The sequence below is a fragment of the Scyliorhinus canicula genome, chromosome 1 (assembly GCF_902713615.1).
Source record: "Scyliorhinus canicula chromosome 1, sScyCan1.1, whole genome shotgun sequence".
Lineage (NCBI taxonomy): Eukaryota > Metazoa > Chordata > Chondrichthyes > Carcharhiniformes > Scyliorhinidae > Scyliorhinus > Scyliorhinus canicula.
The window spans coordinates 23,100,616-23,118,705 of record NC_052146.1 but is presented as its reverse complement, the minus strand read 5'-3'; the positions used below and the strand labels follow the sequence as shown (position 1 = coordinate 23,118,705).

At 46.4% G+C, this 18,090-nt stretch overlaps 1 protein-coding gene across 3 annotated transcripts in view; it reads right to left on the bottom strand.

The window, feature by feature from the left end:
- The window catches only part of morc2 (MORC family CW-type zinc finger 2), a 169,067-nt gene that overhangs the window by 16,661 nt on the left and 134,316 nt on the right, over positions 1-18,090 (bottom strand). For all 3 annotated transcript variants that reach the window (XM_038821895.1, XM_038822071.1, XM_038821984.1), the window contains one exon: positions 14,838-14,996. In XM_038821895.1, the coding sequence (XP_038677823.1) occupies positions 14,838-14,996 (159 nt within the window). The remainder of the gene's footprint in view (positions 1-14,837; positions 14,997-18,090) is intronic.

The window sequence follows — 18,090 nt, the reverse complement described above, 5'->3', positions numbered from 1 at the left end:
TCTCCCAGTGTTTGCGTGGGTTTCACCCCCACAACCCAAAGATGTGCAGGGTAGGTGGATTGACCACGCTAAATTGCCCCTTAATTGGAAAAAATGAATTGGGTACTCTAAATTTATTTTTTTTAAAAGAAGAAAAAAAAGTATGACTGGGGTGCTCAGTCCTGTGTTTTGTGTGGCCTGCAGCATATGTGAATTCCTAGACGCTCCGTGCAGTCTGGATGACCACATTTGCATGAAGTGCCACTGGTTTGACCAGCCTGAGAGCTGGGTTTGGAGTTACGAGCGTTGGCTGGATGCACAGTGGTACATCCGTTAAGCTGAGAGGAAGCCAAGAGGTTTGTGGATAGCTCGTTTTTAGATGTGGTCACCCCACAGCTTAAGGGAGTGCAGTCAGAGAGGGAATAGGTGACCACCAGTCAAAAGGGGGGGGGGGGGGGGGGGGGGCAAGGCAGGTAGTCAGGAAATGCCCCAGAGTACATTGTAAAATGGTGAGAATGATTATTCCTCTGAGGATGCGGCCAGAGCCAAGTTCACAGCACTGTGGGTGGCTCGGCTGCACAAAGAGGGAGGATTAAGAGTGGAAGAGCAATAGTGATCGGAGACTGAATAGTGAGAGGCGCAGTCAGGCATTTCTGTGGGCTGCAGACACGGCTCCAGAATGGTGTGGTGCCTCTTTGGTGCTAGGGTCAGGGATGTCATTGAGTGGCTGCAGGGCATTCTGAAGGGGGTGGGTGAACAGTCAGAGGTCATGGTTCACATTGGTACCAACGACATAGACAGAAAGAGTGATGAGATTTTACAGCAAGAATTTGGGGAGCTAGGTAGCAGATTGAAAAGCAAGACCTTAGAGGTTGCAAACTCTGGATTACTCCCACTGCCACATGCTAGTGAGCATAGGAATAGGAGGATAGAACAGGTGAATGCGTGGCTGAAGAGATGGTGTAGGAGGGAGGGCTTTAGTTTCTTGGATCGTTGGCTCTGTTTCTGGTGAAGGTGGCACCTGTACAAGTCAGACAGGTTGCATTTGAATCGGAATGGGACCAATATCCTTGCAGGGAGGTTTGTCAATGCTGCTTGGGGCAGGGGATTTAAAATAATTTGGCTGGGGGATGGATCACAGTGTTGAGGTACAGTACGGCGTCATGCACAGCTAAATATAGAAGAATAACCGGATCAGTCTGGAAGGCTTAGCAAAGATAGACCTGTGAAGGCACTGTAAATAGGGCAAGACTGGCTGGTATTTACTTTAATGCATGGAATCTTCTAGGTAAGGCCAATGAACCGATGGCAGCATATCATCATTGCTATAACAGATGTGGAGATGCCGGCGTTGGACTGGGGTGAGCACAGTAAGAAGTCTTACAACACCAGGTTAAAGTCCAACAGGTTTGTTTCAAACACTAGCTTTCGGAGCACTGCTCCTTCATCAGGTGAATGAAGAGGTAGGTTCCAGAAACATATATATATATATATAAAGTCAAAGATGCAAGACGAAACTTAAAATGCGAGCATTTGCAGGTAATTAAGTCTTTACAGATCCAGAGAGGGTAATCCAGAGGTTAAAGAGGTGTGAATTGTCTCAAGCCAGGACGGTTGGTAGGATTTTGCAAGCCCAGGCCAGATGGTGGGGTAGGGCGGGGTGGGGGGAGGAGAGAGAGAAAGAGATGTGATGCGACATGAATCCAAGGCCCCGTACTCATGAGGCCGTACTCATGTGTGCGGTACTTGGCTATAAATTTCTGTTCAGCGATTCTGTGTTGTCGTGTGTCCTGAAGGTTGCCTTGGAGAACGCTTACCCAAACATTAGAGGCTGAATGCCCTTGACTGCTGAAGTGTTCCCTGACTGGAAGGTAACATTCCTGCCTGGCGAGTGCCACGCAATGTCCGTTCATCCGTTGTCGCAGCGTCTGCATGGTCGCGCCAATGTACCACGCTTCGGGACATCCTTTCCTACAGCGTGTGAGGTAGACAACGTTGGCTGTGTCACACGAATATGTACCGCGTACCTGGTGGGTGGTGTTCTCACGTGTAATGGTGGTACCCATGTCGATGATCTGGCACGTCTTGCACAGATTGCAATGGCAGAGTTGTGTGGTGTCGTGGTCGCTGTTCTGAAGGCTGGGTTGTTTGCTGCAAACAATGGTTTGTTTGAGGTTGCATGGTTGTTTGAAGGCAAGTAGTGGGGGTGTGAGGATGACCTGGGCAAGATGTTCATCTTCATTGATGACGTTTTGAAGGCTGCAACGAAGATGTCGTAGTTTTTCCACTCCAGGGAAGTACTGGACGACGAAGGCTACTCCGCTGGTTGTGTCCCGTGTTTGTCTACTGAGGAGGTCGGTGCCATTTTTTGCTGTAGCGCGTTGGAACTGTCGATCGATGAGTCGAGCGCCATATCCCGTTCGTACGAGGGCATCTTTCAGCATCTGTAGATGTTGGTTACGCTCCTCCTCGTCTGAGCAGATCCTGTGTTAACTGAGGGCTCGTCTATAGAGGGTGGCTTCTTTAATATGTTTAGGGTGGAAGCTGGAGAAGTGGAGCATCGTGAGGTTATCCGTGGGCTTGCGGTAAAGCGAAGTACTGAGGTGACCGTCCTTGATGGAGAGGAGTATGTCCAAGAATGCAACCGATTTTGGAGAGTAGTCCATGGTGAGTCTGATGGTGGGATGGAACTTATTGATGTCATTGTGTAATCGTTTCAGTGATTCTTCGTCGTGGGTCCAAAGGAAAAAAATGTCATTGTTGTATCTGCTGTATAACGTCGGTTGAAAGTCCTGTGCAGTGAGGAGGTTTTGTTCAAACTTGTGCATGAAGATGTTGGCATATTGAGCTGCGAATTTGGTCCCCATGGCTATTCCATGTGTCTGGATGAAAAACTTGTTCTGATCCAGAATGAAGCAGATGAGTTCCAGAATTGAGTCTGGAGATTGGCAGTTGTCGGTGTTGAGCACTGAGGCTGTTGCAGCAATGCCGTCGTCATGGGGGATGACGAGACGTCCATTGTGACGAGGAATATTCCTAGTTGAACTGATCCAAGCGTGCTGAGTTTCTGTAAGAAGTCAGTCATATCGCAACAGAAGCTGGGAGTTCCTTGTACGATGGGTTTCAAGATGCCCTCGATGTAGCCTATGTACGATAGGACGGCCTTGTGTATTTTCGGGAGGCAGTAGAGATCTCCAACGCGGGGAGTACGTGGGATGAGAGCATTTAGGGTGCTCTGAAGGTCTGGATCCAAGGTCTTGATCAGTCTGTTGAGTTGGCGAGTGTGTTCCTTGGTCAGATCTGTGGGTAACTGTCTGTAGTGTTCCTGGTTGTTGAGTTGTTTGTACACTTCTTTGCAGTAGTCCATTCTGTTCAGTATGACCCCTCCTCTGTCTGCTGGTTTGATGACGATGTTGGGTTGGTCTTGAGAGCGCGGATGGCGTCGCGTTGTGCTTGGGTGACATTCATGGCTGACTTGTGAATGCAACTAATGAATCTGGCATTCACGCTACACCTGACGGCTTGAGCATACATGTCGACGCTAGGGCAGTGGCCTTCCGGAGGGATACAATTCGACTCTTTCCTTTACAGTTGCCGCACCGCAGATCTCTCGGTCTGCTGTTCCCGGTTCATTGGTTGTCTCATTGGGTTTGCTGTCACTATAACAGACATGGTTGAGGAAGGGGGTGGTCTGGCAGCTCAATATTCTGGTATAGAATCTTCAGGCGGGGAGGGTGGAACTAATACGTTAGCAGGCTACTCAATTGTGGCCATATGGGTGGAAATCAAAAAGAAAAAGGGCCAATCACGTTGCTGGGAGTGTATTATAATCCCCCACAGGGAGAGACAGAAGAGCAGATATGAAGGCAAATCTCAGAGAAGTGCAAAAACAATAGGGTAATAAGTGATTTCAACTTCCCCAATATTATTTGGACTAGTGTGAAAGGCTTAGGAGGTGTAGAATTCTTAAAGCGCACCCTGGAGAGCTTTTTGATCCAACACGTAGAAAGTTCTACAAGGGGGGGGGGGGGGGGGGGTTCCTGACCTAGTTTTAAAATTTAAATTGTTTTTTTCACTTTTTCCAATTATGGGGCAATTTAGCGTAGCCAATCCACCTAGCGAGCACTTCTTTGGGTTGTGGGGGCGAAACCCATGCAACCCACTGGGAGAAAGTGCAAACGCCACACGGACAGTGACCCAGAGCCGGGACCTTGGCACCATGAGACAGCAGCACTAACCACTGTGCCATCGTGCTGCCCTACTTGACCTAGTTTTAGAGAATTAAGTCGGGCAGGTGGTAGTAGTGTCAGTGGGGGAGCATTTCCGTGATGGGGACCATGGGTGCAATTCAGCCACAGTGTTGCGCCTGGCCCAAAGAAAAGCCCCAACAAATGCCGGAGAATAGTGGGGTGAATCTCAACATTGCAGCTGCTAAGAATCACCCTGCCAAACACGCCCGAAAGCGGACTTATTTTCTGCTGAATCACACCCCGTAACTTATTAAGGTGGTTATGAAAAAGGACAAAGATGGACCGAAAATGGACCTGGTGGCCTGCACCCTAGGGTATTAACGTTGCAGAGATAGTGGATGCATCGGCTATATTTCAGAGTTCCCTGGATTCTGGAAAAGTCTCGGTGGATTGGAAACACACTAATATGAGGCCCCTATTCAAAAAGGGAGAGAGGCAAAAAGTAGGAAACTATAGACCAGTTAGCTTGACCTCTGTGGTGGGGAAGTTGCTGGAATCAATCAGTACGGAGATGACTGAACATTTGGAAAGACAAACCTCAATCCATCATTGTCAGCATGGCTTTATAAAGGGAAGGTCATGCTTGACAAACTTGCTCGGGTCCATGTGTGAGGGGGGGGGGGGGGGGGCATGGTAGCATAGTGGTTAGCACAGGTGCTTCACAGCTCCAAGGTCCCAGGTTCGATTCCCGGTTTGGGTCACAGTCTATGCAGAATTTGCACTTTCTGCCCGTGTCTGCGCGAGTTTGCTCCGGGTGCTCCGGTTTCCTCCCACAGTCCAGAAATGTGTAGGTTTGGTGGATTAGCCATGCTAAATTGCCCTTAGTGTCCAAAAAGGTTGGGTTGAGTTACTGGGATAGGGTGGGGGTGTGGGCTTAGGTAGGGTGCTCTTTCCAAGGGCCGGTGTCGACTCAATGGGCCGAATAGCCTCCTTCTGAACTGTAAATTCTATGATTCCTTTGAAGAGGTAACCAGCAAGATGTGTTATGGGCCAGGGTTTAGAGAACCCCGAAATGTATCATTCAGTTCACCTGACCTACAACTTTGAATAGATTGTAGTTATGGGGAACACACAGGCCTACTTTGCAGGTGTGGTGCTTCAGAGAGCTAAAGTACTTTTAAATTAAAACAATGTTTATTTATGAAACCAGTTAACACTTTATAAACCCACAGTAAACATCTTATCAATACCAATCATCCCCACATATACAATATTTTGTAAGTAACCCTTAATCTTTCCCTGCAACATCCATAAGACAAAAGACCCTTTTTAACACAGAGGTCAGGTTTAAGTTCTCTACTGAGAGCAGTTATCATTTTGAAATCACCCAAATGATATGGAGACAGTCTTTAGATTGCAGAGATCCTTATACAGCTGCTTGCTTTTCCTGCAGCCATCTAGCTCTCAAAATGAAACTAATACGCACCCTGTAGCAGATAGACCAAAGTGAAAGTAAAAGCAGACAGACAGCCCAGCTCCACTCACTCTCTGACATCACTGCAGCCATCTGACAAACACCTTAAAGGTACACCCACTACAGCTATTTTAAAAACACCCATTTCTTAAAGGTACTCTCACATGACAGATGGAAAATGGGGAACCTGTGGATATGGTATATCTAGACTTCCAGAAGGCGTTTGGTCAGGTGCCGTATAGAAGACTGATCCATAAGGTGAGATCGCAGGGGACTGGGGGTAGAATACTAGATTAGATTGAGGATTGGCTGACTGACAGAAAGCAGAGGGTGGGGATAAATGGGTCCTTCCCTGGCTGGCGATCTAGCGTAGTGCTGCAGGGGTCAGTCCTTGGACATCAACTGTTTACAATCTATATAAATGATCTGCAAGCAGGGATTGAGTGTAACATAGCAAAATGTGTGGATTACACTAAAATAGGTCAGAAAACATGTAGTGAAGAGGAAATAAAGATTTTCATACATACTCTAGGAGATTGGGCCAAAATTTGGCAGATGGAGTTGAGTGTGGATAAGTGTGAGGTTATCCATTTTGGTGACAAAATAGAAAGGCAAATTATTATCTAAACGGAATGCAGATTCAAGATGCGTCTGGGCAGAGGGATCTGGGTGCCTTTGTTCATGAAATGCAGAAAGTCGGTATCCAGGTGCAGCATGAAATTTAAAAGGCAAATGGAATGTTGCCGTTTATTGCAAAAGGACTTGAATATAAAAGTAGAGAAGTGTTGTTGCAATTGTATAGAGTGTTAGTGAGATCACATCTGTAGTACTGCGTCCAGTTTTGGTGTATTTATTTGAGGAAGAACGTGGTGGCATTGGAAGCAGTTCAGAGAAAGTTCACCAGATTGATTCCGGGAATGAAGGGGTCGACGTACGAGGAGAGATTAAACAGTTTGGGCTTATACTCGCTGGAGTTTAGAAGGATGAGAGGGGATCTGATTGAGGTATATAAAATACTAAAAGGGATTAATAAAGTAAACGTAGACCAAATATTCCCCCTTGTGGGGCGATTTTTATAGGATAAGACAAGATCTGGCCAAAGTGGGCTGGCAGCAGCTACTTATAGGAAAATCCACATCAGAGCAGTGGAAATCATGATCCTATACCAGAAAGTTCAGAGAACCCTATATATCAAGGGAAATACAAGGTTGGGTCAGGGACAAAAACAAGGGAGATTTATGGCAGATACAGAGGGCTGAAAACAATGGATGCCTTAAGTGTGCAGGAAGTGCAGGGGATACTTAAAAAAAAGTTCAGGAGATCCAAGAAGGGGCATGAAAAATCTATAAGTACCACGGTGTTTGATAAGTATATCAAGGGCAAATAACCTGGGAAGGAGTAGGGCCTATTAGCGACCAAAGTGGCAATGTGTGTGGAGCCGAACGACGTAGGAGGTATTCAATGAGTATTTTGCATCTGTGGTCACTATGGAGAAGGACGATGTAGGTATAGAAAGCATGGAGAGGGACTGTGAGTTAATTGAACAGATTAGCACCAGAGGAAAGTGTTATGGCGGCACGATAGCACAGTGGTTAGCATTGTTGCTTCACAGTGCCAGAGATCCAGGTTTGATTCCCAGCTTGGAACACTATGCGGACTCTGCACGTTCTCCCCGCGTCTGCATGGGTTTCCTCCGGGTTCCTCCTACAAGTTCCGAAAGATGTGCTTGTTAGGTAATTTGGACATTCTGAATTATCCCTCAGTGTTTCCAAACAGGCGCAGAGTGTGGCGACTGGGGGCTTTTCACTGTAACTTCATTGCAGTGTTAATGTAAGCCTACTTGTGACACTAATAAAGAGTATTATTAGCAGTTTTAGCGGGCTTAAAAGTAGATAAATCCCCAAGCTCAGATATCCTATGCTGCTGTGTGATGCAGGAGAGGAGATTTCAGGAGCTCTGGTGCTAATTTTCAAATCCTCTCTGGCCACAAGAGAGGTGCCAGAGGACTGGAGGACAGCTAATGTGGTACCATTGTTCAAGAAGGGAAGTAAAGAAGAACCAGATAATTACAAGTCAGTATGTCTAACATCAGTGATAGGGAAATTAATGGAAAAAATTCTGAGGACAGAATTAATCCACACTTGGGAGAGGCAAGGATTAATCAAGATTAGTCATCATAGCTTTATCAAGGAGAGATTGTGTTTAATAGATTTGATTGAATTTTTCAAGGAGGTGTGTAGATGAAGGATGTGCACTTTGTAGGCTACATGAACTTCAATTAGGCTTTTGACAAGGTCTCGCATGGGAGATTGATCAAGCTGCGAAAGCCCATGGGATCCTGGGCAATTTGGCAAATTGGATCCAAAATTGGCTTAGTGGTAGGAGGCAGAGGGTGTCGGTTGAAGGTTGTTTTTGTTTTTGTGACTGGAAGCCGGTGTCCAGTGGTGTATCGGCGGAATTGGTGCTGGGTCCCTTGCTGTTTGCAGTATATATTAATGATTTAGATGGGAAGGTGGGTGGTCTGATCAGTCAGTTTCCAGATGACATGAAAATTGATGGTGTGGAGAGAGGAGGAAAGCGTCAGGTCACAGAACAACATAGACAGGCTAGTCAGATGGTCAGAACAGTGGCAAATGGAATTTAACCCTGAAAAGTGTGAGGTGGTGCAGTTTTTGGGAGGATAGGTCGATGAGGTGGTTTTGTGAAGGGTAGGTCGTGCCTCACAAACCTCATTGAGTTCTTCGAGAAGGTGACCAAACAGGTGGATGAGGGTAAAGCAGTTGATGTGGTGTATATGGATTTCAGTAAAGCGTTTGATAAGGTTCCCCACGGTAGGCTATTTCAGAAAATACAGAGGAATGGGATTCAGGGTGATTTAGCAGTTTGGATCAGAAATTGGCTAGCTGATAGAAGACAAAGAGTGGTGGTTGATGGGAAATGCTCTGACTGGTGTCCAGTTACTAGTGGTGTGCCACAAGGATCTGTTCTGGGGCCGTTGCTGTTTGTCACTTTTATAAATGACCTGGAGGAGGGCGTAGAAGGATGGGTGAGTAAATTTACAGATGACACTAAAGTCAGTGGAGTTGTGGACAGTGCAGAAGGATGTTACAAGTTACAGAGGGACATAGATAAGCTGCAGAGTTGGGCTGACAGGTGGCAAATGGAGTTTAATGCAGAAAAGTGTGAGGTGATTCATTTTGGAAGGAATAACAGAAAGGCAGAGTACTGGGCTAATGGTAAGATTCTTGGTAGTGTGGACGAGCAGAGAGATCTCGGTGTCCATGTCCATAGATCCCTGAAAGTTGCCACCCAGGTTGAGAGGGTTGTTAAGAAGGCGTACAGTGTGTTAGCTTTTATTGGTAGAGGAATTGAGTTTTGGAGCCACGAGGTCATGTTGCAGTTGTACAAAACTCTGATGCGGCCGCATTTGGAGTAGTGTGTGCAGTTCTGGTCGCCACATTATAGGAAGGATGTGGAAGCATTGGAAAGGGTACAGAGGAGATTTACAAGAATGTTGCCTGGTATGGAGGGAGCGGAGCTACTGATTGGTTGTTCCGGGGAGATTTGCATACGTGCATTGCGGTCAGCCTAATTTGGAGGTGTACCTGCGATAGAGACCCAAGGAGTTCGAGTGCAAGCAAGCATCCAGCAGAGGGCAGCAGAGCGGAGCTACTGATTGGTTGTTCCGGGGAGATTTGCATACGTGCAGTGCGGTCAGCCTAATTTGGAGGTGTACCTGCGATAGAGACCCAAGGAGTTCGAGTGCAAGCAAGCATCCAGCAGAGGGCAGCAGAGCGGAGCTACTGATTGGTTGTTCCGGGGAGATTTGCATACGTGCAGTGCGGTCAGCCTAATTTGAAGGTGGTTTGTGAAGGGGCTGTTGTCAAGTGACAATTACACTTCCTCAGTGTTTCCCTCCCTACCCCCTCCTCTAACCAAACAAAAAACAACCGTGGTTGTCGGGAAGGTAAGTGTCTCTCTTTAAAAACTTACCTTGAAGGGTGACATCACAGCAAAGCAGTGACCTGATTGGCTGGCAAGGAAAGTGCACCAATTAGCAGTTGCTGGGAGAAATTTAACTCTTCGTGTGTTGGTAAGTATTGTGATCGGTAAGTAAAATCTTTATTCCTTTCACTTATTAATTATTTGATACTATATTTGTAATCAGTTAAGGTAAAGGGTAAAAATGGCAGGAGATCCCAGACCTGTGTTATGCTCCTCGTGCGCAATGTGGGAGTTCAGGGACGCGGCCGATGCCCCTGACTTCTTCATGTGCGGGAAGTGTGTCCAGCTGCAGCTCCTGTTAGACCGCATGACGGCTCTGGAGCTGCGGATGGACTTACTTTGGAGCATCCGCGATGCTGAGGAGGTCGTGGATAGCACGTTCAGTGAGTTGGTCACACCGCAGATTAGGATTGGTGACGGAGACAGGGAATGGGTGACCAAAAGGCAGAGGAAGAGCAGGAAGGCAGTGCAGGTGTCCCCTGCGGTCATCTCCCTCCAAAACAGGTATACCGTTTTGGATACTGTTGGGGGAGATGACTCACCAGGGGAAGGCAGTAGTAGCCAGGCTCATGGCACCATGGCTAGCTCTGCTGCACAGAAGGGCGGGAAAAAGACTGGCAGGGCTATATAGTCATAGGGGATTCAATTGTAAGGGGAGTAGACAGACGTTTCTGTGGTCGAAAACGAGACTCCCGAATGGTCTGTTGCCTCCCGGGTGCTCGGGTCAGGGATGTCTCCGATCGGCTGCAGGACATACTGAAGGGAGAGGGTGAACAGCCAGTTGTCGTGGTGCATATAGGCACCAACGATATAGGTAAAAAAAGGGATGAGGTCCTACAATCAGAATTTAGGGAGTTAGGAGATAAGTTAAAAAGTAGGACCTCAAAGGTAGTAATCTCAGGATTGCTACCAGTGCCACGGGACAGTCAGAGTAGAAATTCAAGAATAGTCAGAATGAATACGTGGCTTGAGAGATGGTGCAGGAGGGAGGGGGTTCAGATTTTTGGGACATTGGAACCGGTTCTGGGGCGGTGGGACCATTACAAACCGGATGGTCTACACCTGGGCAGGACTGGAACCAATGTCCTAGGGGGTGCTTTTGCTAACACTGTTGGGGAGGTTTAAACTAATGTGGCAGGGGGATGGGAACCAGATTAGGAAGTTAGAGGTCAGTAAAGAAGCAGCAACTAAAGCCAGTAAGGTACGAGACAATAAACTCAATGTGACTAAGGGGAAGAGTAGACAGGGAAGAGATGATGAACGCAAAGGTGGTCTGAGGTGCATTTGTTTTAATGCGAGAAGTGTAGCAGGTAAGGCAGATGAATTTAGGGCTTGGATCAGTACCTGGGAATATGATGCTATTGGTATTACTGAGACTTGGTTGAGGGAAGGGCAGGACTGGCAACTGAATATCCCAGGGTATAGATGCTTCAGGAGGGATAGAGAGGGAGGTAGAAGGGGTGGAGGAGTTGCATTACTCGTCAGAGATTATATCACAGCTGTGATTAAGGAGGGCATGATGGAGGATTCGAGCACTGAGGCAATATGGGTGGAGCTGAGAAATAGGAAGGGTGCAGTAACATTGTTGGGACTTTACTACAGGCCTCCCAAAAGCGAGCATGAAGTAGAGGTACCAATATGCAGACAGATTATAGAAAAATGTAGGAGCAATGGGGTGGTTGTGATGGGAGATTTTAACTTCCCCAACATTGAATGGGATTTGTGTAGTGTTGGAGGCGTAGATGGAGCAGAGTTTGTAAGGAGCATCCAGGAGAGTTTTTTAGAGCAGTATGTAAATAGTCCAACTCGGGAAGGGGCCATACTGGATCTGGTATTGGGGAACGATCCCGGCCAGGTGGTTGATGTTTCAGTCGGTGATTACTTTGGGAATAGCGATCACAATTTCGTAAAGTTTTAGAATACTCATGGACAAGGACAAGAGGGGTCCGAAAGGAAGAGTACTAAATTGGGGAAAGGCAGAGTATAACAAAATTCGGCAGGAGCTAGGGAATGTGGATTGGGAGCAGCTGTTTAAGGATAAATCCACATTTGAAATGTGGAAGTCTTTTAAGGAAAGGTTGATTAGAGTGCAGGACAGACATGTTCCTGTGAAAATGAAAGATAGAAACGGCAAGATTAGGGAACCATGGATGACGGGTGAAAGTGAGAGACTAGCTAAAATGAAAAAGGAAGCATACATAGGATCGAAGCAACTCAAAACTGAAGCTTTGAAGGAATATCGGGAAAGTAGAACGAATCTCAAGCGCGCAATAAAGAGGGCTAAAAGGGGTCATGAAATATCTTTGGCTAACAGGGTTAAGGAAAATCCTAAAGCACTTTATTCGTATGTAAGGAGCAAGAGGGTAACTAGAGAAAGGATTGGCCCACTTAAAAGACAAAAGAGGGAATTTATGCGTGGACTCAGAGGAAATGGGTGAGATTCTTAATGAGTACTTTGCATCAGCATTCACAAAGGAGAGGGACAAGACGGATGTTGAGGCTAGGGATGGATGTTTAAATACTCTCGGTCAAGTTGTCATACGGAAGGGGGAAGTTTTGGGTATTCTAAAAGACATTAAGGTGGACAAGTCCCCAGGACCGGATGGGATCTATCCCAGGTTACTGAGGGAAGCGAGGGTCGAAATAGCTGGGGCCTTAACAGATATCTTTGCAGCATCCTCGAGCACGGGTGAGGTCTCGGAGGACTGGAGAATTGCTAATGTTGTCCCTTTGTTTAAGAAGGGTAGCAGGGATAATCCAGGGAATTATAGGCCTGTGAGCTTGACGTCAGTGGTAGGCAAACTGTTGGAGAAGATACTGAGGGATAGGATCTATTCACATCTGGAAGAAAATAGACTTATCAGTGATAGGCAGCATGGTTTTGTGCAGGGAAGGTCATGTCTTACAAACCTAATAGAATTCTTTGAGGAAGTGACAAAGTTAATTGATGAGAGAAGGGCTGTAGATGTCGTATACATGGACTTTAGTAAGGCGTTTGATAAGGTTTCCCATGGCAGGTTGATGGAAAAAGTGAAGTCGTATGGGGTGCAGGATGTACTAGCTAGATAGATAAAGAACTGGCTGGGCAACAGGAGACAGAGAGTAGTGGTGCAAGCGAGTGTCTCAAAATGGAGAAGGGTGACTAGTGGTGTTCCACAGGGATCCGTGCTCGGACCACTGTTGTTTGTGATCTACATAAATGACCTGGAGGAAGGTATAGGTGGTCTGATTAGCAAGTTTGCAGATGATACTAAGATTGGTGGAGTTGCAGATAGCGAGGAGGACTGTCAGAGAATACAACAAAATATAGATAGATTGGAGAGTTGGGCAGAGAAATGGCAGATGGAGTTCAATCCAGGCAAATGCGAGGTGATGCATTTTGGAAGATCAAATTCAAGAGCGGACTATATGGCCAATGGAAGGGTCTTGGGGAAAATTGATGTGCAGAGAGATCTGGGAGTTCAGGTCCATTGCACCCTGAAGGTGGCAACGCAGGTTGATAGAGTAGTCAATAAGGCATACAGCATGCTTGCCTTCATCGGACGGGGTATTGAGTACAAGAGTTGGCAGGTCATGTTACAGTTGTATAGGACTTTGGTTCGGCCACATTTGGAATACTGCGTGCAGTTCTGGTCGCCACATTACCAGAAGGATGTGGATGCCTTGGAGAGGGTGCAGAGGAGGTTCACCAGGATGTTGCCTGGTATGGAGGGTGCTAGCTATGAAGAAAGGTTGAGTAGATTAGGATTGTTTTCGTTGGAAAGACGGAGGTTGAGGGGGGACCTGATTGAGGTCTACAAAATTATGAGAGGTATGGACAGGAACAAGCTTTTCCCAAGAGTGGGGGTGTCAGTTACAAGGGGTCATGATTTCAAGGTGAGAGGGGGAAAGTTTAAGGGAGATGTGCGTGGAAAGTTTTTTACGCAGAGGGTGGTGGGTGCCTGGAACGCTTTACCAGCGGAGGTGGTAGAGGCGGGCACGATAGCATCATTTAAGAAGCATCTAGACAGGTATATGAATGGGCGGGAACAGAGGGAAGTAGACCTTGGAAAATAGGAGACAGGTTTAGATAAAGGATCTGGATCGGCGCAGGCTGGGAGGGCCGAAGGGCCTGTTCCTGTGCCTTACTTTTCTTTGTTCTTTGTAAGGCTGAAGGACTTGAGGCTGTTTTCGTTAGAGAGAAGGTTAAGAGGGGACTTAATTGAGGCATACAAGATGATCAGAGGATTAGATAGGGTGGACATTGAGAGCCTTTTTCCTCAGATGGTGATGTCCAGCACGAGGGGACATAGCTTTAAATTGAGGGGAGATAGATATAGGACAGATGTCAGAGGTAGGTTCTTTACTCAGAGAGTAGTAAGGGCGTGGAATGCCCTGCCTGCAACAGTAGTGGACTCGCCAACACTAAACGCATTCAAATGGTCATTGGATAGGCATATGGACGATAAGGGAATAGTGTAGATGGGCTTTAGAAGGGTTTCACAGGACGGTGCAACATTGTGGGCCGAAGGGCCTGTACTGCGCTGTAATGTTCTATGTTCTAAGGCAGCATATGGGGTACTTATAGAGCAGGAATGTTATAATGGAGCTGTATAAAACGCTTGTTAGGCCACAGCTAGAGTACTGAGTTCAGTTCTGGTCGCCATACTATAGGAAGGATTTGATTGCACTAGAAAGGGTGCAAAGGATATTCACCAGGATGTTGCCTGGGCTGGAGTGTTTCAGCTAATGAAGAGGGTTAGGCTGGGATTGTTCTCCTTACAACAGAGAAGGCTGAGGGGGGAACTGATTGAGATGTACAAAATTATGAAGGATAAGGAAGGTAGGAAGCCACTTTCCCCTTTAGTTGAGGGGTCAATAACCACAGGGCACAGATTTAAGTAAAGGAGAGGAGATTTGAGGACAATAATTTCACCCAGAGGGTGGTTGGAATCTGGAGCTCGCTATCTGAGGGGTGAGAGGCGGAAAACCTGTACAACATTGAAGAAGCATTTAGATGAGCAATTGAAATGTCATAGCGTACAAGACACGATTTTCTTTCTGTGCTGTAAAACTCTACGACTCTATTGGGAGCAAATAACCTGCTCATTTTCCAAGTGACTGAAGAATAAATGGCACAGAGACACTCAAGGGAGGAAATGAATGAGTGGGTAAACAAGGGGGCTGGATCTCCAGTTTGACAATACTACCTCCACAACATCGGTTATGTCCTTTTTAAGGCGCTTTGACTCCGAAATCTTTGCTGATATCTTCACTTTCCTTTCCTCTTGCTCCTCTTCCTCTTCGTCTTCCTCCTCCTCTTCCTCACTGCTTTCTATTACCGTATTCCTTTTTCTTGTCCCTGCAGACTATGGAAAGATTTTCAGTTTTTAAAAAAAAAGCTCTGGAATTAAAAAGTGCTGAAATAAAATTGTCTGACAAATTCCAGGCAATTCGGAGTAGGGCATTTTTTGACTAATTTCTTGGGGGCAGTATTCGAAGTTCCCTGCTAGTTTTCTTGATTCCCCTTTTAATCAACTCGTGCCGTAACCTGGGTTAAATGGGAGAACAATCTCCCAATGCCTCTGGTCCTATGCAAGCACCTGCTGGAAGGAATGTGGAGGCCAAATTAGTTCCTTGGGCTTTTCTCAGGGCCCCATTCTCCCTTGCTCAACAAAATACCTGACTTCTGCTTGGTACCTTGCCTAATCCAGAAATAGTGGGCGGGATTCTCTGATCCTGAGGCTAAGTGTTGATGCCGTCGTAAATGCCGTCCCTACAGGGGGCCAGCATGGCACTGGAGCGACCCACGCCGCTCCAGCTGCCAATCCCAGCGTCAACTGGGCGCCGCGGGGTCCGCGCATGCGCAGTGGCACCGGCACCAACGAGCACATGCACAGTGGCTCCTTTCTCTGCGCCGGCCCCGACACAACATGGCATAGGGCTAGAGGGACCGCGTGGAAGAAAGGAGGCCCCCAGGCCGTGAGGCCAGCCCGCCAATCGGTAGGCCCCGATGGTGGGCCAGACAAAAGTGGAGCCCCTCCCCCGGGGTCGGACCCCCACCCCCCAACTTGAAAGTAAAAAGCTATGTATCACGAGACTTCAGCCAGAAATATATTGCTGAATTAATAGATGATGCAATACAAGTCAAGCAGGCAATGCCAGCAGATTACCAAACAGAACGTTAAAAAAAATAAAGGATTAAATTTTTTTTCATAATAATCGATACAAAGCAGAAGAAAACAAGAGAGAGGAAAAAAACCCAATCAAATCTAAAGGTGAAACACACAACCCATAATTAACTTAAGTACTAAACCTAACTTAAATGTACTAATAACTGATGATGACTTAAAAAAGGCAATAAATGATTGCAATCTTAGATAGAACCTCTCCACCGACCCCCTGATGGTGGATTTGACCTTTTCCAAATGCAGAAATGGCATCAAGTCTTCCAACCAAGCAATATTCGCCTCCAGGCTGTCAGCAAGGTAAAGGCAACAATATCCACCTCTACCCCAGACTGAATCACCGGCAAATCTAACACACCAAGTTTGGCCACCAGCAGACACGGATCTAAATCCGCATGGAGTATCTCCGACACGGTATTAAAGAATGAAGCCTAGAAACTTACGAGTTTGGGACAAGACCAAAATATGTGTGTATGACTAGCTGGATCAAGAGAACGGCGACCATCTGCATTTGGGAAGAACCCATTCATCCTTGCTCTAGTCAAGTGTGACCTGTGTAACACCGTAAACTGAATCAAGTTCAGCTGGGCACATGATGTCGGGGAGTTAACCCTGTGAAGTGGGGGGGGGGGGGGGGGGGGGGGCGCGCAGTTACTACTACGAAGATGCTTACCTGTAAATATGTATGTTAATTTTTGCGTGTTTGTTTTTGTTTGTTTTTTTTTTGTTTCTCTCTCCTAACAATTTGTAATTTGTTCAATATAAAATACGAAAACTGAATAAAAACATTTATAAAAAAAAAAACCCTGTGAAGTGCATTGCATCAATCCCCATCAGTAAGAACGGGGCCAACCTAAACCGAGCAAACCTCCCCTTCAGAAACAGGTCCCCAAACTGCTCCAGACCCTTCAATTCCCAAGATTTAAATGCTGGGTGAAACCCAGACAGCAGGAAAAGTGCTTGTGGCAAATAGGGACTAACAAAGAAAGGAAAAGGAGATTAAAATGCTGTCTTGTTTCCAAATCCTGAGAGGAGACTACCACTGGGTTTGAGGAAAATCTGACAGCAGAAAAAGGCCATGGTGCAGCGGTTATGGCAAGAAGAGTAGAAGTAGAGCAGGAACGAGCCTCCATCTGTCCCCAAATAGAATTGGGATCACTAATCCACAACAGTATTTTTTGAATGTTAGCAGCTCAGGAATAGAACAATAAATTGGGGAGGTCCAAGTCCCCCTTGTAAGCAGAATGCTGCGGAATCTTACCTGCCCAAGTAAAAGAGGATATGAATTTATTAACTGTGATAAAAAAGGACCTGGGAGAAAAATGGGAGGATACTGAAAGAAAAAGAAAAACCTCGGGATGACGTTCATTTTAATAAGTCTGAACCCTACCTGCCAAGGAGGAAGGCTATTCCACCATTGCAAATCTGTTTTGTTACTATTAACCAGAATCATGTAGTTCAACTTACGAAGTGAGGCCCAGTTGTGGGCCACCTGACCCCGAGATAACGAAAAGTTATCTTAGATAAGTAAAACATAACGTCCCCAATTGCTTCCCAGGGGAATTAACTGGGAAACATTCACATTTGCTTAAATTCAATTTATACCCAGAGAAGGAGCCAAAGGTGTTAAGCAACTTCATTATGTCGTCGATGGAGGTAGCTGGGTCAGTAACATAAAAAGTAGATTGTCCACGTAGAGGGATAGCCGATGTTCCACCCCATCCCGATAAATACCATTCCACTGACTCAAGGGCCTCAGCGCTCTAGAGAACGGCTCTATTTATTACCAGAGTGAACAGGAGTGGAGAAAGTGGGCAGCCTAGTGCCCTTATTCAAGGGAAAAGAGAGTTCAGAGTGTTTGTACAAACACTGGCAGTTGGGGAATTATATAGCAGGCTAATCCAGGATGCAAATTTATGAATCTCAAATAAATACTCCCACTCCACTGCATCAAATGCCCTTTCAGCACCCACAGAAACTATCATCTCAAGCTCGGATAGTGAGATGGGGGAAAGGATTTAGCTCTTGCGGCTAAAAGGGTCAAGGGGTTTGGAAAGAAAGCGGGAGTGGGAAACTGAATTTGCATGATCAGCCACGATCATATCGAATGGTGGTGCAGGCTCGAAGGGCAGATTGACCCACTCCTGTTCCTATTTTCTATGTTTCTATGATAATATTTAAGAGGCAACAACAGTTTTCCCTTCACGAAGCACCTTTGATGTAAGGCTCCAACTGCAGCGCCAACACCTTAGCGAGTAGCTTGATGCCTGTACTC